This window comes from Trichechus manatus, unplaced genomic scaffold, assembly GCF_000243295.1.
Source record: "Trichechus manatus latirostris isolate Lorelei unplaced genomic scaffold, TriManLat1.0 scaffold00024, whole genome shotgun sequence".
Lineage (NCBI taxonomy): Eukaryota > Metazoa > Chordata > Mammalia > Sirenia > Trichechidae > Trichechus > Trichechus manatus.
Genome location: NW_004443960.1, coordinates 17,411,710 through 17,434,207, shown reverse-complemented (window position 1 = coordinate 17,434,207; position 22,498 = coordinate 17,411,710). Strand labels below are relative to the sequence as shown.

General features: G+C 42.3%; 1 protein-coding gene across 1 annotated transcript in view; it reads right to left on the bottom strand.

The window, feature by feature from the left end:
- The window catches only part of VPS35L (VPS35 endosomal protein sorting factor like), a 144,172-nt gene that overhangs the window by 62,820 nt on the left and 58,854 nt on the right, over positions 1-22,498 (bottom strand). Inside the window, exons 13-17 of the mRNA XM_023728326.1 lie at positions 19,525-19,602; positions 18,940-19,062; positions 3,837-3,883; positions 2,953-3,064; positions 2,313-2,429 (exon numbers count right to left, since the gene is read on the bottom strand). Coding sequence (XP_023584094.1) covers positions 2,313-2,429; positions 2,953-3,064; positions 3,837-3,883; positions 18,940-19,062; positions 19,525-19,602 — 477 coding nt within the window. The remainder of the gene's footprint in view (positions 1-2,312; positions 2,430-2,952; positions 3,065-3,836; positions 3,884-18,939; positions 19,063-19,524; positions 19,603-22,498) is intronic.

The window sequence follows — 22,498 nt, the reverse complement described above, 5'->3', positions numbered from 1 at the left end:
CCAGGAAGCTGGGCCATGCTGCCTTGCGTCCTCTACTCTCTCCTACCGGAGGGGGCGCTATGTCCAGCTGCTGCATGGGCCAGCCTCCTCCGTGGCCATGGACACCTGTTCTGGGTTCCCAGCACCTACGCAGCCTGAGGCTCTGCAGCTCAAAACTCCCGTGGTATGGGAAGGGAGGAAAGAAAGAGGTGTCGCAGAGGGTGTTTGGAAGAAATGCATGCGAGTTTAATGGCATCCCAAGTGAGCCAAACTGGGTCTGAAGCCTCTGCCTTGGTGCGGCCAGGTGCTTGGTCAGGCTCCCAGCGCCCTTGTAGGAAGCCCTGAGCCTCAATGACTTGCCAGGGCTAGAGAGCATTAGGATCATGAAGGCAGGGCTTCAGGGTGGGAGTGGAGCCCTGGAGGCGGCTCCTTGAGGGAAGCTCTGACCCAGCACAGGAGGAAGGTGAAGTGGTTAAGCCATGGACCTTGTTTGTAGTCACACAGCTCGGATCTATCCAGCTTTGTCTCCTCTAAACCTCCTTCCCCACCGAGGAATAATCCATGACTGGATTCTTCACAGTGATGAGCACATCAGTAAATCTTAGCTGTCATTATTTCTATGATTATATTTTCTAAATTAAAAAAAAAAATCAGACAAATGGATGGTCTGAAAACAACAACAAAAAAATCTTCCATTTTCGCATACTGCCAATTTTTGCATAATGACCTGGTCTTTGGAACCTAACCGTATCGATAAGTGGGGTGCATAACGACCTGGTCTTTGGAACCTAACCGTATCGATAAGTGGGGTGCATAACGACCTGGTCTTTGGAACCTAACCGTATCGATAAGTGGGGAGTGGCTGTATTTTCAAAACGGACATTTCAAATCCAAGTACTATAGACTATTGCATTTTAGATACTCTTTACAAAGTCAAAACTAAAAAAAACCAAACCCCATTGCCGTCAAGTCAATTCTGACTCACAGCTACCCTACAGGACAGAGTAGAACTGCCGTATAGGGTTTCCAAGGGGCAGCTAGTGGATTCAGACTGCTGACCTTTTGGTTAGCAGCTGACTGCTTAACCACTGTGCCACCATGGCTCCCACCAGTCTATATTACTGCTTAACAAATAATAAAATTTAAAAAAGTAGATTTCCTTTATTATTTATTTTTTTAATTTTTTGTGAAAATATACACAGCAAAACTTACACCAATCCAACAACATCTACATGTACAATTCAGTGACACTGGTTACATTCTTCAAGTTGTACAACCATTTGGGCTATCCATTTCCAAATTATTTCACTGCGATTAACATAAACTCACTGGCCCCCTAAGCTTCTCATCTAACCTTTCCAGTTGCTGTTGTCAGTTTGATCACATGTAGATAATTCTTTAAAAAAGCATAATGCTCAAGGCAAACATTCTTTTTCATTTTTTTATTATTGTACTTTAAACGAAGGCTTCAGAACAAACTAGTTTCTCATTAAAAAATTAGTACACATATTGTTTTGTGACATTGGTTGCCAACCCCATGACATGTCAACACTCTCCATCCTCGACCTTGGGTTCCCCATTACCAGCTTTCCCGTCCCCTTCTGCCTTCTCGTCCTTGCCCCTGGGCTGGTGTGCCCCTTTAGTCTCATTACGGGCCTGTCTAATCTTTGGCTGAAGGGTGAACGTCAGGAGTGACCTCATTACTGAGCTAAAACGGTGTCTGGGGGCCATTGTCTTGGGGTTTCTCCAGTCTCTGTCAGGCCAGTAAGTCTGGTCCTTTTTTTGTGAGTTAGAATTTTGTTCTACATTTTTCTCCAGCTCTGTTGTGATCCCTGTCAGAGCAGTCGGTAGTGGTAGCCAGGCACCATCTAGTTGTGCTGGACTCAGTCTGGTGGAAGCTGCGGTAGTTGTGGTCCCTTAATCATTTGGATTAATCTTTCCCTTATGTCTTTGGTTTTCTTCATTTTCCCGTGCTCCAGATCGGGTGAGACCAGTGGAGTATCTTGGATGGCCACTCACAAGCTTTTAAGACCCCAGACGCTACTCACCAAAGTAGAATGTAGAACATTTTCTTTATAAACTATATTACAAGGCAAACATTCTTTATTAATTAAGCTAAACTATTGCTTGGTTTAAAGATGACTTCAGAAATCGTTTCCTTTAAGGTTTAAAGATTACCTCAGGGCAATAGTTGGGTGGTTGGATGGGGGGTGATGTGGATTTCTCTTAAAAAACAGATTTATAATTTGTGAAAAGATAATTTTTAAAAGAAGAGTATACTGCATAACTTGGACAAAAAGCAGTCATCAATTTAAGTCTAAATGGTCACCCACCTGTGGATTCTTCAATTTAGTGATAACTTTCCAAGCTTCATTAAGAATCTGAAGTTGATCACTCTCAGGTGGATCAGCCAAGGCCAAGTTTAACCCCAACGAGCGAAAAAGGAGATGCTAAGAAAAATATCAAACCACTGTGTAACTGCAGATTGTAAATCATAGTAACCTGAGGCTTAACAGAAGAGGTTGTAAAGTTTAGTTTGTCTCAGGATTAATATTCCAATGTCCTCTTTCTGAAGTTCTACCACAGACCTACGTGAGCTAGACTGAGAAACTTAAACAGTCAGCTCCATGTGATCATCTAATCTGTGCCCATAACATTCCACTGGGCAAAGCTTTTCGTAAATATTCACTGAAGATACATTTTTAAAGATGTGAGACCAAAGTGTTTCCTAAATAGTTCACTGTGAGCTAATTTGATAGATCTAGGACTCACGGGAGCCTGACTCACACCAATTACATGGTGTCTAACAACCCCAATCTCTAACTCATTTTCTGTCCCATTCTGCACAAACAGAGCCTTCACTTATTTTCCTGTTAGCCCAAGCTGCCCCCAACACCAGACTCCCTCCCTTGAGAGCTATCGGATAAACACAGCCTATTTGTTCTCCCGCTGAGCATTAAGTCAAGAGCCTACCTTGGGGAAACCAGACTCATCACACTCTTTAATCATGCCAATAAAATCCATAGACCTTGTGGCAATGAACTCGGCCCGGAATGCTGACATCACGGAATTCAACAGCAAGGCACTGCAAGACACAAACCCCCCAACTCAAGAGAGCTTCTTGTTAATGAAAGTCATTTTAAATTTAGAATGCGTATTGCCGGGGAGGATGAATGACAGCCCTTTAATGACAAAGTTGAAAAAAAGAACTGGAGTAAAAGGGCAACCTCTAGAGACTAACAGTGTTTTGTACATATCTGGAACTCGATACACGTTAAATTATCTGGATGGATGGATGGATGGGTGGGTGGATGGGCAGACAGGTAAACAAGGAAACAATTAAATCCATTTAAACAGAAAAAAGCAGGCCCAGTACACTAATAACTAAACATTAAGTAACAATCTTGATTCAAGCTGCAGGCATCTGTTCACATTTCCTGTGAAAAGCACTGTTCCAGGCACCAGGGACACTGATGACCAAAACCCATTCAACACTGCTTACACATCTACCACTGAAAGGAGAGCAGAGAGGAAACCTCATATGCCCTGGAGACACGAAGACTGAGTTCATCCTGGCTCTACCCCTTATGACAGCCCCGTGGGGAAAGAACGACTTTTATTCCCGTTTTACAGATGAGAAGACTGAGACACAGAGAGGTTAAATAAGTGGCCGAAGGTCACATAGCTAAGGAAAGGTGGAGCCAAGATCTCAATGTAGGCAATCAGTCTCCAGCACTCTTAACCACCATACTATCCTGCCCCTTTGTCAGCTCTCTTGCCCATGAAAATATGCCAAGCTCAAAAGAGCAACCAGCCCCACTTCCAAACTCATGCTTTATGAATTTTAAAATACTTACTTGTTTCCTAGTTTCTTACATCTCTCCATCATCTCGGTTAGCAGAGCCTAATGAATTAAAAAAAAACAAAAAAAATTAGCAGGTTGGGGAAAATAAATAAATAAAAGGGCCAGACTTACTGGTCTGACAGAGACTGGAGAAACCCTGAGAGTATAGCCCCCGGACACCCTTTTAGGCCAGTAATGAAGTCACTCCCGAGGTTCACCCTTCAGCCAAAGATTAGACAGGCCCATAAAACAAAAGGAGACTAAATGGGCAGCCCTACCCAGGGGTAAGGATGAGAAAGAAGGAGGGGACAGGAAAGCTGGAAATGGGGAACCCAAGGTCGAGAAGGGGAGAGTATCGATATATTGTAGGGGGGCAACCAATGTCACAAAACAGTATGTGTATTAATTGTTTAATGAGAAGCTAGTTTGCTCTGTAAACCTTCATCTAAAGTACAATTAAAAACCTTTTTTTTTTTTTTTAAATTAGCAGTTTGGAAAATCTAAAGCAACTTTCCTCACTAAGAGATTCCCAAAGTAATACTCTAAAATAAATGCTGCCACATACCCATTTGCATAGGTCTCTGTGCCTGGTGGGGATGTGGAGGAGGGCGTGGGAGAAAGATAAACACATGTGGCATGTGGTACAATGGAAAGGCCTTGGGCCCTGGGAACAGGCACACTTGGGCTCAAATCCAGGTTCACCGAACACTGGGGAGATCTCGGGCAAGTCACCCAGTTTTGCTAAGCCTGGGCTTCCACATCCTCACACAGAGGACAAATGTGGTGCCATCCTAGGTGCAGGGTTACTATCAGATGTTGAGGTGGGCACCTCCTGTGCTCTAGGGGACCAGTGAGAATGAAAATCGCTTCAGTCCCCATCCCCCCACACCCTTCCCAGTTTCCTGAGGTGCCCATGGCCCCCTCCATGATACAAGCAGCAAACACTGAGCCAGGACTTAGTGCTGGCCTGTTACGTGAGAAGAGCTTTGCATTCATGATCTCAGGTCTCACAACCAGGGACAGATTACCCAATCAGCAAGGTATATATGGGCTTAATTGTGTTTACTTACTAGTCTGGAATACACAATTTTATCTGGTTTTCACATGTGCACTCAACTAGTAAGTAAGCACAATTAAGCCTGTGTGTACCTTGCTTACTGTAAGCTGGTGCACACTGTGCTTACTGGTTAATCCGCCCCTGCTCACAACCACCCATGTGGCAGGCTTTCTATTACCCCATTTCACAGATGAGAAACCAAGCCCTGGGGTGGTGACGGCTTGGCCCAAGGTCACACAGCTAGGAACGGGTAGACCAGACCTGAACATGGGCAGTTTGGCATCAAAGGCCATGCTCTTCACCATACTTCCTCTCCACACATTTTGAAGCATTTTTCCCCCAAAAAGGAAGTGTTCCACTCACTGGAATACTGTTATTGGCATTAGAGTTTTCATAAGACAATTATATAGCTTTAAAAGAGCTCCTATTTTAAAAAAAAAATCAATGGAAGAAGTCTCCCTTAGGGCAGTGGTGTGCGGAGGTGTGGAGCGGTACAGACAAGGTCATCGGAAAAAAAGAGCTAAGAATAGCAGCCTCCACATGAGCACTCGCCATGCACTAGACTGAGTGCTTTTGATACCTTTTTTCTCAGTCCTCACGACAAACTTGGGAGGCCCATGTTAACATTATCCCCATTTTACAGACGTGAAAGCTAAAGCTCAGACAGGTTAAGCTACCTCCTAGTAAATGCTGGAACCAAGATTTGTATCTAGGTCTGACCCCAAAGATAGAAATAAAATAAGACTTTAGGGCAAGTCCATCCTCTCCAGCTGTGCCCAATCTGTATCCTAAGGAGTTGCCTCAATAACTAGGCCAACAACTGATGGTGGACGGTACTGTCATCACCCTCACCCCAAGAACCCTGATCTTATTCAGGTTTCTCTCTCAGACCATGAAAATCAGGCTGGAGAGTGGTTTCATTTCCCTTGCCAGTGGTGGGTTGAAGCACATGATCCATTTCTCACTGTTGAGACGGGATGGGAAGTTGCCTGGGGGTCTCAAGGAAAGGTTTCCTTGTTCTTAAACAGGGACTCAAGCAAGTGAAGACTCCCCGTCTGTCTGCCTCTGGATGCTTCCATGTCTGGACATGAATGGCTACAGCCACCTGCTCCTAGTGGGGGATGGACAGGACCTGCCTGGCCCTGAAGCCTGCACTTGTTGTGGGAGAGGATATAATGCATCATTTCTGACAGCCAACCCAGTCAGGGGTCTGTTCCTTGCAGCCCAAAGCATCCCAGCTGATGATAACATTGATGATGTAGCAAATGACTTCCTTAGCTCACTCATGGGCTGCTTAAAGCCATTCTTGAAGACCAATACCAAAGCGGTTTCTGGGAAAGGTGGAGGAAGGAAAACAGAATTCTATATAATTATCACACTAATAGCCCCAACACACACAAATAATCATTCATTCAATGACTATCTATGGGGCAACTTCAATGTACTAGACACGGTTCTAGGCACTGGGGACATGGTGGTAAAGAAAACAGACAAAACTCATGCCCTCGGGGAACTCATTCTCTCTCAAACATGCGTGTGCACACAGATGAGCATACACACACACACACACACACACACACACACACACAGAGTAATAAATGACGGGTCTTGGCCCACCACTTCTGAAAAGATGAACTACAGCAAATGCCAACATATGAACTAAACATTCTGGCCATTAAGACAAAGGAAATGCTTTCAAATGTCTCTTTTTCACAAAAGATGAATGCATTAATAATGCATCCAAGAACATAACTTTAAAAAAAATTTTAAAAAAAGGCTCTGTCCTCATGCAGGAATATCCAGAAGTGTCCAGAAAGCCAAAATGTTATATATCCCAGGCAAGTCTGTTAGAGGTTATTATTTTTTTTCTCCTGAGAAGTAACAGGATTGATTACATTTGGCAAGAACAAGATGAACAATAGCTCAAACCAGACAGAGATCGAAATAAGCCTTTTGGCTGAGATAAGCCACTGAAAAACTTACGGCTCAGCACATTAACTTTTCATATGTACATCATAACTTGAAGATTCATAAAGCAGATATTTATTTAGTGTGCTAATCTTTGTTTTAGGCTTTTGGTATTGTTGTTGCTCCAACACTTCATTTGTTCATATAATATTACACTGTTCTGTAACGATTACTGCAGTGTGATGAATTGCTTTTATATGGCCTTTCTCACCATGGTCTTGTGACTCCTACAAAATGACTGAGTGGGTCTATGCAAATAAGGTGCTTGTGGCCCATTAAGGGGATTGGACGGCATTGCTAATAACACAAATAAGGTGCATGGCACCCTTGTGGACGTAATACCATGCAAATAAGGTGTTTGGAACCCTAACAAGGCGATTGGTCAGTTTTGTCATCCCACTAGGCTTAAAAGAAAGCCAATCCCAGAGCAGAGGGGGACCTCACTACCACCAAGCAAGAAGAGCCAGGAGTGGAATGTGTCCTTTGGACCTGGGGTCCCTGAGCTGAGAACCTCCTAGACCCAGGAGACAGAGAGAGCTGTAGCACTGCAGATGGCATGAGACTTCGAGAAGCAGCAGCAGAGAAACGGCAGCAGTGGAACAAGGAGATGGTGTGAGACAGCATGGTGGGCTGCCTGGCCTGCAGAGCAAGGTGGTTACAGTGGGCGTGCCAACCCATGGAGTGAGAGAGCTGAGGGCCCAAGTAGGACACAGACCAGGCACGAGCAGGGGGCGAGGGTCAAGAGAAGAGGCCTGTCCTGAGGGGGCTGAGAGGAGGCCTACATAGCCAGGAGGAGCTGAGAGAGCTGTCCTGCACTGAAGAAGGGAGACTTTGCCTACATGCTTCCTGATTCTAATCCCAAGTTGTAGCCTACTGATCTGATCCCAAGAGCAACCTGGTACTTCCCTAATAAACCTCATAATTTTGAGTATTGTTTGTGAGTTCTGTGGCCACTGCAACAAGTTACTGAACCCAGTAGAGAAGTAGAGAGTGCTGTGGGAGGGATGGCTGGTGTCAGAATCAGAAAAAAGGGTTGGAGAGAGGAGGTTATATCTGACCTCCACCTCACAGGATGCACAGGATTCCCTCTCCTTCCCCTCGTGGAGTTAGATGAGGAGGTCTGACGATGCCACCATGCCAGTTTTTACAATTATAAAAATAAGAAATGCTTATGGACAAAAAAGTTCAAACAATGCTGACATGTACCAAGTAAAATGTGAATGATCTCCCTTCCAACTTCCATTTTCCAGGGACCACCACTGTCAACATTTTGGTGTCTATTTTTCTAGACCTTTGTCTGTGACCCTTTAATATGTAATTTTTTATTTCAGAAGGCTTTTTTTTTTGTTTTTTAAACAAAAATGGGATAATCTTATACATACTAGGCTACAACTTGGCATTTTTTTAAACTCCAAATTCTAGCATTGACCTTCTGTCTTCCATATGAGCACACACAAATCTACCTCAGTCCAATAATGGTTGAGAAATCCATAAAATGAACATAGTATTAGTCTTCAAACTGGCCCTAATTGATGTACTATAGAAAAAAAAAATTTGCTGTAATTTTTTTTATTGTGGTAAAATATATATAACAAAAAGTTATATATTCAGTGACATTAATACATTCACCATGTGCTACCATCACCACTACCTATTTCCAAAAGTTTTTCATTACCCCAAGCAGAAACTCAGTACACTTTCAGCAGTAACTCTTCATCTTCCCCTCTCCCAGCCCCTAGTAATCACTAATAAATGTTTGTCTCTATGCATTTGCCTAATCCAGATATTTCATGTAAGTGGGATCATACAATATTTGTCCTTTTGTGTCTGACTTATTTCATTCAGCTAGTGTTTTCAAGGTTCATCCGTGCCATAGCGTGTATCACAACTTTATTTCTCTTAACAGCTGTATTAAGCATATTGGATTTTTTTTTTTTAATATTTCATTGTGTTTTCTGTGGAGATTTACATAGTAGTTTAGGTTCCCATTCAACAATTTCTACACAAGTTGTTCAGCTGACACTGTCTGCATTCTTTACAATGTGTGAACATTCTCATTATTTCTGTTTCAGTTGCTCCGTTTCCATTAAACTAGTTTCCCTGCCCCCTTACATTCTCGTCTTTGTTTTAAAGTAATTATTGACTGTTTGGTCTCACATAGGTGATTTTTTAAAGGAGCACAGTACTTAACGGGTGAAATGCATTATATTAATGGATTTTTAGAGGAACTTTTTATTTTGAACTAATTATAAGACTCACAAAAAATTTTAAAAATAGTACAGAGAGGGCTCGTGTACCTAACACCCAGCTTCCACCACTGGTGACATCTTACATAACTACAGTAAATTATCAAAACCAAGAAACTGACATTGGTACAAATACAATTAACCAGACGACTTCAACAGTTTGTGCATGCACTATTTTTTTTTTTTTTTGGTAAGTCTTTGCACCAAATTCTATGACGTCTCATCACATATATGGAATTTTATAAACACCATCATATTTAACTGATGGGTTTATAAGGTTATCTCCAGATCAGGGTTATTTAGCCACTTCAAAAAGTACAGGAAAAGAAAAAAAAGAAGCCAGGCCAATGTATTCCTGTTTTCTCAACTGAGATGAACTCATGTGATGTCTAGACTGCGCCCAGATTTGTACTTCTGCCTTCTCTAAATAACCTTCCCATCAGTGTCTACAAACATTGCTTCAGAAGAAAAAAGAGAGAGAATAAAAAGAAATATATAGCAAATACTGTTTTCCTTCTTATTTTTCTAAATGAAGGAGAAATGTAAAGCGTGGGCAAAATGATACACCAATCTTAAGAGCTAATGTCCTTTTCACCCTCATCCAGAGTTAATATGCACAAGTCTCAAAGAAATAATTTCATTATGAATAAAAAGGAATTCTATGACCTAGCATTAAGGAAAGGAGACAATTTTAATTTTTCATATTATTACTCTTTCATTGGGGACTTTTTCCTAACTGGAAAGAGCGGAAATAACAGAACTGTATGATTAAGGGGTACTTAACAATGACCAGAAATCCTGGTGGCATAGTGGTTAAGAGCTACGGCTGCTAACCAAAAGGTTGGCAGTTTGAGTCCACTAGGTGCTCCTTGGAAACTCTATGGGGCAGTTCTACTCTGTCCTATAGGGTCGCTATGAGTCGGAATCAACTCGATGGTAATGGGTATGGGTTTTTTAACAATGACCAAAGCAAATTCTTAGATTTGCATTATTAGCTTAATCCTATTTTCAAATGTTTAAAATGCAATTTATAGTATAAGCCATGGGAGTAACAGTCCCATGAGTCAACTGATTAAGGCCTTTGAGTCCCACCTCAAACGTAACAGTTAGTCAGGAGATATCCAGAAAAAAAGAGCTTAGAGAAGCGTTTGAGAGAATGTATCTGCTGGTTTCAGAGTTCTGACAAAATGGCTACACAGCTTTGACTCCTTCTAGCTGTGTGACCTGAAGTAAGTCAAGTGGTAACCTTCTCTAAGCCCCAGGTTCCTCATCTGTAAATGGGGATAATAGTGGTGCTTAGCCTAGGGACCACCACCTGCCTGTCAGTTTGTTGTACTGTGATGGCTTGTGCGTTGCTATGATGCTGGAAGTATGCTACCAGTATTTCAAATACCAGCAGGGTCACCCATGGTGGACAGGTTTCCGTAAAGCTTCCAGACTAAGACAGACTAGGAAGAAAGGCCTGGCAATCTACTTCACAATGGAATATCGTCTGATATAGACCTGGAAGATGAGCTCCCTAGGTTGGAAGGTACTCAAAATACACAGTGGCTGCCAATGGGCACGCACACAATTGAGCATGCCACTGACCGTGAAGATGGTATATGACTGAGCCGTGCTTCATTCTGTTATACGGAAGGTGGTCATGTGCTGCAGCCGACTCAGCAGCAAATAACAGCAGCCTAGGGAAGTCGTGAGATTCAAGTAAGACAACCCAAGTAAAGCAACTAACACAGCCCTTGGCACAGAGTGAGCTCAAAAAGAGGCAACTGTGTTAAAAGGCTCAAAGGCTGAGGAACATCTTTCACTCATCTCCCTCCTTTGTTTTTCATATTCAACTCACTCTGCCTTCTAAACACCTCTTATAATGGTTGATGGTCACAAAACATTCTTAACAACATGTGGAAGTATTTGTTATAATGTTAAGGGAGGGAAAAGAAACATAAAAATTATACGGAAACAAATTCTCATCTACCAAAAAAAAAAAAAAAAATTGCGGAGAGAGAGAGATTAGAAAGGAAACGTGCCGAAATGTTAACATGGACCAGTTATGGATGGCAAGGTTTTGGGTGGCTATTTTTCTCCTCTTAATCTACTTATATTTTCCTGATTATTTCCCATGAATATATTTTTGTTAATAATCTTTTCTGATTATGGATTTCCTTCTCATCCATTGTCTTTTGGATTTCCACAGCTACCAGCCAGCTCTCCTGTCTCTAATCCATCTGGTATGCTTCCGCCAATTTGATCTCCTTCAAGCACCAACTTTTTTCAAATCCTTCCCCTGATCAAAAGCCTTCAAAAGCTCCCTGCTCACCACAACATATGTTCAGTCTCTGCAGCCTGCCCCAGCATAACCTGGTCTGCTCCCAGCCAGCCTAACTTCTCACTCTCCTCCAGTAATGCTGGTCTCCTTACCATGCCTTGGACCTGCCTCTGTTTGTACAGGTCCCTGCCCTTGGTGGTCCTTCCTTTACTGCCCTCTGCTTGCCTTCAAGTTCAGCTCAAGCCCCCTTCTGCTTCAATGAGGCTTATGGAAGCTGAACCATACCTGATGCCTACCACGTGCCAGGCCCTGGGTCACACACTGCAGAGCACCATCACAGTCCACCACCATAACAGCCCTTAGAAGAGGGCTCTATTATTGGCCCCATTTTACAGCTGGTAAAAATGAGGTACAGAGGATTCAAGTGGCCCAAGGCAACACAGGCATAGTTTGAACTCAGGTTGCTTGACTGCCTCTCCCAGCCTCTACTGATGCACTTTCCTCTTCCTTCCTACACCATTCACACCCTGGTGGTGCAGTGGTTAAGTGCTCAGCTGCTAACTGAAAGGCCGGCGGTTTGAACTTGGCAGCCAGTCCGAGGGAGAAAGATGTGGCAGTCTGCTTGCATAAAGATTACAGCCTTGGAAACCCTATGGGGTAGTTCTACCCTGTCCTATATGGTCACTATGTTGACTTGATGGCAACAGGTGTGGTGTGTATATCATACAACTTAGCAAGGGGTCACATGAGACTCCATAACCAGACAACACTGATTCAGGGACCAGGCCTTCTGTCTTCTACACCTCCCACACCAAGCCAACTAACAAACAGCTTCAGGGTAAAAACAATCAGAAGCTTATCAAGGGATTGGTTTTCACTGCCTAAAGGCAGGTTTTATGAAATGGTTGGCCTTTTCAGCAGCACTTTGCAGAATGTGCCTGCAATTGGGTGCATAAATCTATTTTTTACTTAAAATTATTTTAGTTGTATGAGGGAAAAAAAAGAATCCTTTTTTCAAACAACAAAAAAGCCTTTCTGATGGGGAAGGGAGAGTCTCTCCAATAAATAGTGCTGGGAAAACTGGATTTCCACATGCAGAAGACTGAATCAGGATCCATGCCTCACACCATACACAAAAATCAATTCAAAATGGATCAAAGTCCTAAATGTGCAAAAACTAAAACCATAAAATTCTTAGAAGACAATGTAGTTGTGAGGCTGTGGGGCCTGTTGTTCAATAATAGATTATCAGAGATGATAAAAGCTCAAACAGCAAAAGAAAGAGTAGATAGATGGGACCTTAACTTGTACATCAAAGGATTTTATCAACAAAGTGAAAAAGAAAGACAACCTACAGACTAGGAGAAAATTTTGTTGTTGTTAGGTGCTGTCGAGTCGGTTCCGACTCATAGCAACCCTGTGTAAAACAGAACTAAACACTGCCTGGTCCTGTGCCATCCTCACAATCGTTGTTATGCTTGAGCCTATCATTGCAGCCACTGTGTCAATCCATCTTGCTGAGGGTCTTCCTCTTTTTTGCTGACTCTCTATTTTACCAAGCATTATGTCTTTCATATATCATATAAGGACCTAATATCCAAAATATATACACAACGTTCAAAACTTAACAAAAAGACAAACAACTCAATCAAAAAATGGGCAAAGGACTTGAACAAACAGTTCACCAGAGAGGATATTCAAACGGCCAACAAGCACATGAAAAGATGCTCAACATCATTAGCCACTGTTGTTGTGTGCTCTCAAGTTGATTATGACTTATAGCGACACTAAGCTAATCAAAATGACAGTGAGATACCACCTCACCCCCATTAGAATGGCAACAGTTAAAAAAACAAAAACAGAAAACAACAAATGTTGGCAAGGTTGTAGAGAAACTAGGACCCGTATCCATTGCTGGTGGGAATGTAAAATGGCGCAGCGACTAAGGAAACAGTTTGGTGGTTCCTCAAAAAGTTGAACATAGAGCTACCATATGAGCCAGCAATCCCAATCTTAAGTATGTACCCAGAAGAAGTGAAGGCAGCAACACAAACAGAAACCTGTAAACTCATATTTGTTGCAGCACTTTTCACAACAGCCAAAAGGCAGAAACAACCAAAATGTCCATCAACAGATGGACAAGCAAAATGTGGTGTGTATACACATACACACACACACACAATGAAATGCAGTTGTAAAGAGAAACGAAGTTCTGATGCATGCCACAAACTTGAAAACATTATGCTGAGCAAAATAAGTCAGTTGGAAAAGGACAAATACTGTATGATATATTGCTCACATGAAATAAGCAAATATATGGGAATCAAAGATTATTAATGGTTACCGGGGTGGGAGGGAAGGGGTTAGGTGAAGTTTCTGTGTGGAGGGCACTGAGTTTACATTAATTGCAGTGCAATATTTTGGAAAAGGGTAACGATAATGGTGGCACAACATGAAAAATGTAATCAATGTCACTGAATTGTAAATGTGGAAGTTATGGTGGCTAATATTTGGTGTGTATATTTTCACCACAATAAAAAAAATTTTTTAAAGCCTTTTTGAATAATCACTCCCTGATTTTTTAATTTCAATTTCAATTTGGAATTTTGTATCAGTTATTCTCAGTTGAAGATATTTCTCCTTTCTCCTACCTCACTTGCCTGCCCTACAGATTACAATTGCTGCAGCTAAATTTTTCAATCCCACTGTTTTGGACGCTTGACTTCTTACAAACACACACCGCTCCACTCTCGAACTGACTCAAACCAGCTACTGTCAAAGAGCATTTTAAAAAAACAAAACGAAAAACCAAACCCGTTGCCACTGAGTCAACTCCGACTCATAGTGACCCTACAGGACAGGGCAGAACTGCCCCACAGGGCTTCCAAGGAGTAGCTAGTGGATTCGAATTGCCGATCTTCTGGTTAGCAGCCATAGCTCTTAACCACTGTGCCACCAGGGCTCCAAAGAACATTTAAGTGAGGACAAATATTCTAAGATCCCATTTATATGAAATATCTGGAGTAGGCAAATGCACAGAAAACCAAAAACAAAACCAGTTGCTATCAAGTCGACTCTGACTCATGGAAACCCCATGTGTGTCAGAGTGTGCTCCACAGGTTTTCCTTTAAAAAAAAAAAAAAATATATATATATATATATATAAAATTGTGTTTTTTGACGAAGGTTTACATCCATAGGGTTTTCAATGGCTGATTTTTCACAAGTAGATCGCCAGGCCTTTTTTCCGAGGTACCTCTGGGTAGACTAGACTCACCAACCTTTTGGTTTGCAGTCAAGTATATTAACCGTTTGCATCACCCAGGTACTCCAAATGCATAGAGACCAAAGTTTTTTAGTGGTTACCAGGGGCAGATGGGAGGGAGAAAATGGGAGTTACTGCTTAAGGAAGGGGCACTTAGTTCCTACTAAGGGTGATGGGGAAATTTGGAAACGGATAGTGGTGATGTTTGCACAACATGGTGAATGTAATTAACGTCACTAAGCTGTACACGCAAAAATGGGTGAAGGAGCAAACATTGTGTTATATATATTTCACCACAATTAAAAAAAGGCGCTTTTAGGTGTTATGCAGACACGTGCATTCTGCCACTGCCTTCCACACTGACATCAATTCTTTCGCATTTTGGAAATGATTAATTTCTCTTTTTTGTGAGATGCTGCAAGTTCTTTAACTAAGTGCCCCAATAATCAGTTTATTATTACTCAAGTGACCTAATTTTTTAATCACTTCTTCTGGTACAGTAATGATTTCCCAGAGTTTTACACCCCAGGAAAGCTCTATTCCCAGCTTCTGCCATCCTTTGAGATTACTGGTGCCTGAAATAAAAGGAAGAATGCCTTATGACATGGATGTCTTGTTTTAAATCTGATTCTGCCTTTCACTAAAATAAGGACAAAAATAAAATGTGTTCTCATTTCCAAACAAAGCAATCTTGTCTGTACGTTTCAGTCATTCCACAGATCAGCCAGGGTGGCTCTCTTTCCACAGTCAAGTTCACGGTACCTCCTCCCAGGAGCCTGGGACAGCGTGTGGCTGCTATCCACAGGGAACGTGCTGAAGGTCATAGAGAATGGGCAGCAAATTTTCGATCTTCCATTTACAATGGCTTGACTTAAAATCAATTTGTTTAACAGTAAAAATGCCATCTGAAATATAAGATGTCCCTGCTTTTCTCATTACACTTTAGAATTTGGAAAAAGCAAAAATACAAGCAATGCATTATACTTGCTGAAAAGTCCAAAAACACAGATAGTCAGAGAAAAGTAAGTTAAGATGACCCAAAACCTCACATTCCACAGACATTTTAACAGATCTCCTTCCCAATTCTCTCATGTAGACATAAAAAATCCTTTCTACAATCACGACACAACATTTAAGTGCTATGCTCTGGGTGCTGTGCTAAGCACTTTAAATGCATCATTTTGGCTGATCCTTACAATAGACTAGGAAACAAGAATGATTATTATTGTTCCCATCTTACAAATGAAGAAAAAGGGTCAGAATAGTTAGGTACAAGTTACTTGGCCTCTATTTTATCAAAACGACTGCTACTAAGTGACAGGGCTGAGATACGGACCCAGGCACTCGGATTCCAGGGTCCAACATGAACACTAGGCCACGATACTGCTCATGACACTCACAGAAACGTAACCTTCTTTTTCCATTCAACAGTATACTCCATTCAACAATATACTGTGAACACCCTTATGTCACTACATACAGACCTTCGTGATGGGTCTACATCATTTTAAATGACCCCATAATATCCCACTGAATGGATATACCATAATTTAATCAATTCCCTTCTGACTGAAATTTAGGTTGCCTACCATGAACAAATGGAGCCCTGGTGGCACAGTGGTTAAGAGCTACGGCTGTTAAGCAAAAAGGTCAGCAGTTCAAATCCACCAGCCACTCCCTGGAAACCCTATGGGGCAGTTCTACTCTGTCCTCTAGGGTCCCTATGGGTTGGAATCAACCTGACAGCAATGGGTAGTTGTAGTAGTACCATGAACAGAGGAGCCCTGGTGAATCAATGGCTAAGCACTCAGCTGATAACTGTAAAGCTGGCAGTTCGAACCCATCAAGTGGCTCTATGGGAGAAAGACCTGGCGATTTGCTTCTGTAAAGATTACAGCCAAGAAAACCCTATGGGGCAGTTCTACTCTGTCAGACAGGGTCCTTATGAGTCATAATTGACTCAATGGCCAAGTCGATGGCATCCAACAATAACAACTATGAACAAGAGGGGCATTGGTGGTTTAGTCACAGAATTCTCCCCTTCCATGCAGGAGACTCAAGTTCGATTCCTAGCCAATGCACCTCACACACAGCCACCACTCATCTCTCAGTGGAGGCTTGTGTACTGCTATGAAGCTCAACAGGTTTCAGCAGAGCTTCCAGACTAACAGAGACTAGGAAGAACGGCCTGAATATCTACTAAAACATAAGCCAGTGAAAACCCTACGGATCATAACACTCCAATCCTATTGTCATGGGGTCACCATGAGTCAAGGGCCAACTCGACGGCAGCTAAAAACAACAACAATCATGAATAAACGCGTGCGCGTGTGTGTGTGTGTGAGTGTTGGTATACACTTGTCTGATTATTTCTACAGAATTAAGTTCTTAAAAGTAGAATTGCTTAGTCAGAATCATATCCTTTTTCTTTATTTAGGACTTCCAATACGTGCTGGCAGCTTCTAGGAAAAGGCAGATGTATCTGAATTTCACTTTGTCCTATGTATCCTTGTTTTTTATCAAGGCCCGCCTTTTCTCTTTCCCACATAATGAATTATTGACCACCAAAGGGAAGACAAGGACAGCTTCATGTATAACAGTTATTACATTTTGAACCGGTGTTCTACTGAAACCACTTCTCAGTTTCGGGGAAGAAAAAAAGAAAATTTCTGCCATGTTTTGAAGTCATTTTAATTCCTAGCAATGTTTCATTTAGACAGAAAAAGAAGAATCTCATAAAAGCAATTTAATATCTGAGTTTTACTTTGCTTCTGTAAAATGGGGAACATACTATCTGCCCTACCAACTTTTTTCATTATGAACACAAAAGGGTGATGTGAAGTATGATGGCTAATGTTACGTGTCAACTCGCTAGGCCATGATTCCCAGTATTGTGTACTTGTACTCCATTTTGTGATCTGATGTAACTGTCTTCCATTTTGTGGTACTGTGTAATTATCCTCCATTTTATGTTGCATAAATCCTACACCTCTACATCCTAATGAGGCAGAATTAGTGTGGGGTATATCTTGAGTCATACTCTTAATAAAGGGTGTGACTCAAGTCACATCCTTACTCAAGTATCTGATACAAGAAAAGTTCACTTGAGGGTGTGAACTACAGCCAATATACATGGACACTTTGGCAAAACTCATTCTTTTTCTGGATCTTGCTTCCAGCTCATCATCATCTGACCTCTGATTCTTGGGACTTGAGCTAGCAGCCTGCTGTTTGATCTGCTGATTCTGGGACTCACCAGCTTCCGCAGCCCTGTGAGCCAGCAGCCTATCGTCCAATCCGACTCAATAGCTTCCACAGCCCCGCGGGCCAGCAGCCTGCCATGTGACCTGCCAATTTTGGATTTGTCAGTCTCTGCAACATCGTTGAGACAGGAGAAGCCTCCAGCCTGATGCCTGACCCAGAGATTCGGGACTTGCCGGCCTCTACAACCACGTGAGCCATTTCCTTGAGATAAATTTCTCTATACATGCACACACACACAGACACACACACACACACAACATGGAGCCCTGGTGGCACAGTGGTTAAGCACTCAGCTGCTAACCAACAGGACAGCGGTTCAAACCCACCAGCCACTCCGAGGGAGAAAGATGTGGCAGTCTGCTCTGTAAAGATTTACAGCCTTGGAAACCCTATATGACAGTTCTACTCTGTTTTACAGGGTCGCTATGAGTCGGAATTGACTTGACGGCAACAGGCTGGGTGTATATGTACGTATTTCACTGGTTATGCTTCTCTGCAGAATCTAGCCTAAGACATGAAGGTAAGCAAAGAGGCAATAAAACTTGTTGGCCCTGGAGTCAGGTTCAGCAGCTTGTGTCCACTCACCACCACTTTCTTGCTGTGTGACCTTACACAGGTATCTGGTCTCTCTGAGCCTCCACATCCCCCTTCCAGAGTTGTGGGGAGGTTAAATGAGACAATTTAGGAAAAGCGCTGAGCATGGAACCTGCACAGTAGTGAACCCTCTGCAAAGGTTGGCTAGCATTTATGCTGCTGTGGCTGTCATGAACTGACAGCTGCCACCAAGTCAACTCCGTCCGACGCATGGAGACCCCATGTGTAGAAATGTGATCCACAGGTTTTTAATGGCTGATTTTTGTGAAGTAGATCACCAGGCCTTTCTTCCGAGCGCATTAACCGTTTGCACGACTCAAGGCCTCCGCTGGTTATGAAAGAGCCCTGTTAACATCAAAGGGCACACGAGTGCAGGAGTTGTTACGGTCTGGCGAGAGCGGAGTCCAGCATTCCTCCTAGGAGATGAACCTCCACACTAAAGCTACCTGGCAGTTACCTCGGGGGCGTGGTAGGAAATGCACTGGAAGATCCAGTCCATGGCCGGTGAATACAAGGGCAGGTAGGATGGGAGTTCCACTCCCTGGAGCACCAGCTGGTTCTGGACCGTATCCCCATGGATCTACAGGAGATCAAATCCACACTTAGAAAACAAAGAAAAAGCACAGAATTCACAGACCATGCATACTTCTAAACATTTGGGTGGCCCCGAGAGAAATAGCCTGGTTTCTCCATTTTTTGAACTAGAAAAAACACACAGAAAGTTTACCATGTTACCAAGCTGAGTTGTTTTGGGAATGTATGCTGGGGAAAGAAATAACCTTATAAAAATGGAGCCAGCAGATGCTAAGAAGAAAGGTTGATCAACTGAAGCCGTTTCGTTTTAACACACGCTTATTAATTCTGCCTGTTCAGTGCAATCAACACGTTTTAATAGTCCACAACAGACACTAGTATAATTTTTGGTGTTTACACATTTAGAGAGCTTTAAGGAAACTCTCAACTTGGAAAACCAATGGGGCTTTGTGAATGCCCTATCATGTAACTGCTATGCCAATTAGCTGTTCTTATAGTTTTCTCTTACCTGTTTAAATGTCAGGAGGAAGTCAAAAAAGTTCTTATTTAGGCTTTCTTTGAGATGTGGAGCCACTTCCATTCCCACCTGCAGTCAAATCAAAATGAAATTACCTTGAACTGAAAAAATAAGTTACAAATAACATGTACAGTATGATGCCATTTTTGAAAATTAAAAAAAAAAAAATCTATGTATGGATATATAACCCATTGCCATCGAGTCAATTCCGACTCATAGCAACCCTTCAGGACAGAGTAGAACTGCCCACATGGTTTCCAAGGAGCAGCTGGTGGATTTGAATTGCCAACCAAGCTGAGCTCTTTGTATGTATATATGTATATATGGATAGAAGAAAAATCCAGAAGGAGAAATTTAATTTTTTGCTTTTGTCTTCTTATTTAATAAATATGTATTGCTTTTATCAGAAAAACCACAGAAGCTATTTTTAATGAAAAAAGGGCAACATTTGCAGTAATCTTTGCAATTTCCCAAAGACAGTGAATGTATTTCTGAACAGATGACCAAGAGAACAAATCAATACAAGACTAAGGAGGAAAACACTCTCAAGACTGTGTATACAACAGTTTCTTCTTCTCTAAAAGACACCGAACACACATGTGGTTATACTTAGGAGCTGGGCAAAAAGATTTTGTTATGTGTCAGCTGAGCTTTTGGATACTGTGCTGCCACTATTGTGCTGTTAAAAGCTGTACGGATTCATTCTTCGCTGGCCAGTGATGGAAACGTATAAATTTTAAAATATTTTAAGCAATTTTATATAAGGCAAACTTGAAGCATAACAATGCTCTAATCCACTGGTTCCTTGCTGTTTAAAAGCCAGATTGTAACATTTCTTGCTGAAGACACTTGCTAATCCTAAAGAAGGTGGGCAACGTTTAAATGCTCGGCTGCTAACCAAAAAGTCAGTGGTTCAAACTCACCAGCTACTCCAAGGGAGAAAAGACCTGGCAATCTGCTCCCATAATGATTACAGCCTAGGAAACCCTGTGGGGCAGTTCTATTCTGTCCTATAGGGTCACTATGAGTTGGAATCAACCCAACGGCATATAACAATAACAGAGAAGGTGGCCAGAGCGGTAGGGGCAGATGGAAAAGTATGAGCTATGGAGGGGAGCTCTCGTTTCTAAAACAGAGCAAATCATCATGATGCTCCTAAAGCTGAGCTCTGCAGATACACCTCAACTCCAAATTGCTGCTTCACCACCAAAACAACTTCGTAAGAAAAGCTACTTTTCTCCTATCTAGTTTCTTCAAATAGGGACAGATTTCTGCCACTCACTTCCCCTTACCCAAAGGTCATGAAGATTAACAATAAGGATGGTTTTCAGATGGCTTCGAACAGTTATGCAAGAGTCATTGGGGTGTTCAATTCCAAGGGCAGCTCTATGGTTGGTGAGTACAGGAGAGCTGTTTCCAAGGACAAGAACACAGATGAAAAAAAAAAAAACTAACAACTGTCAGATCCAGTTGCACTGTGTTCTGATTCTATTGTCTTTCCTTCCATTTAATCGTATCGTAGAAAAGGCAGTAATTATGTTAGGAGGCAGCAAAGAAAGGCCCAGTGGACAAGCAGTGGAGATGAGCTGAAGGGACTTTAGAAGAATTAATCATACTTTCCTTTAATAAGCAGCTTTGAGCTCCCCCAACGCCCTACCCACTCGCTGTTTTTGTGTTCTGTTTATCGCTTCTCATCAAGCCAAATGAGCAGCTTGGAAATCTGCTTGGGTCTAAAAGATTTCTACCCAGAGTAGCAAGCAGAGCTGCTCACAATTTCCATCTGTTGTTTCTGCCTGCCCGATGTTCACTCCCACTGTTCCCGGTGTCAGCAAACTGGATTTGTCTTTGGGGAATAAAACCTTCCTCTCAAACCTTGAAGTCTGTGGTAAGACTGGACTCACTCCACCTTGAGAGCACATGACCCAGGCCTAGTCAATCCTCATATGCCACCCCATGGCTAAGTGACTGGCCCAGGGATGGGTGAGTGACCCAATGTGGTACAGTGATTGGTCTAGGGACGGGCAAGTGACCCAATGTGGTCCAATGAGAATCAGCCCTAAGACACAGGCTGGAATGACTGGCTGGGGAAAAAGCACTCCCTCTCCACTAGGGTCCCTAAGTTGGTTGGGTGTTAAGTCTGGAGCTGCTGTGGGCCACCATATGGAAAGAGGAAGCCACGGAATGAAGTCAACCCACAGGCAAGCAGAGCTGAGTGGTGGAGAGTGAGGATGATTCTTGGTAACACCTTTGAGGCCCTGGATCTACCCTTGCCTGCATGACCCCTGGATTCTTCAGACACACAAGCCGATAAATCCTTTTTTTTGCTCAAAGTAGTGTGAATTTTCTTCTCACTTGAAACTGAAATAATCCTCTCTAATTCAGAGGATGCTTTTCTGGGAGCTAGAAAAACTCTTTTCTGTCTCTTTTTTTTTTTTTTTATGTCAAAGGACTTTTACTTACTATCCTACAAGAACTAATGCACTGCCTGAATTGACAAAAATGATTTCAACAGACATAGCACCTTTCATCGTATCTTTCTGGGATGACATCTACTTTGTCCTCTACATTTTCTCCTTACTGTCACTGTGTTTTAAAGTTGCACCTGCCACTCAAAGGCACTTCATATGCAATGGATATTATCTTTTCCCTAGCTCATGTACCCTATCTCAAACTTTAAAATTGAACAGGTTTGCAAGTAATGGGCTTCCCTGCCCCCATTTCTGATTTATCTTTAATAACCAGAATCATCTTCATAAGACATAGCACAATTCTGAATCTTTATTGCTCCACTATTCAACTGACGTTAAGGTGAGATCAAATAATTTGCTCTGCTCTAACAAAGAGCCCTGGTGGCATAGTAGTTAAGAGCTATGGCTGCTAATCAAAACGGTGGCAGTTTGAATCCACCAGCCGCTCCTTGGAAACCCTATGGGGCAGTTCTACTCTGTCCTATAGGGTCACTATG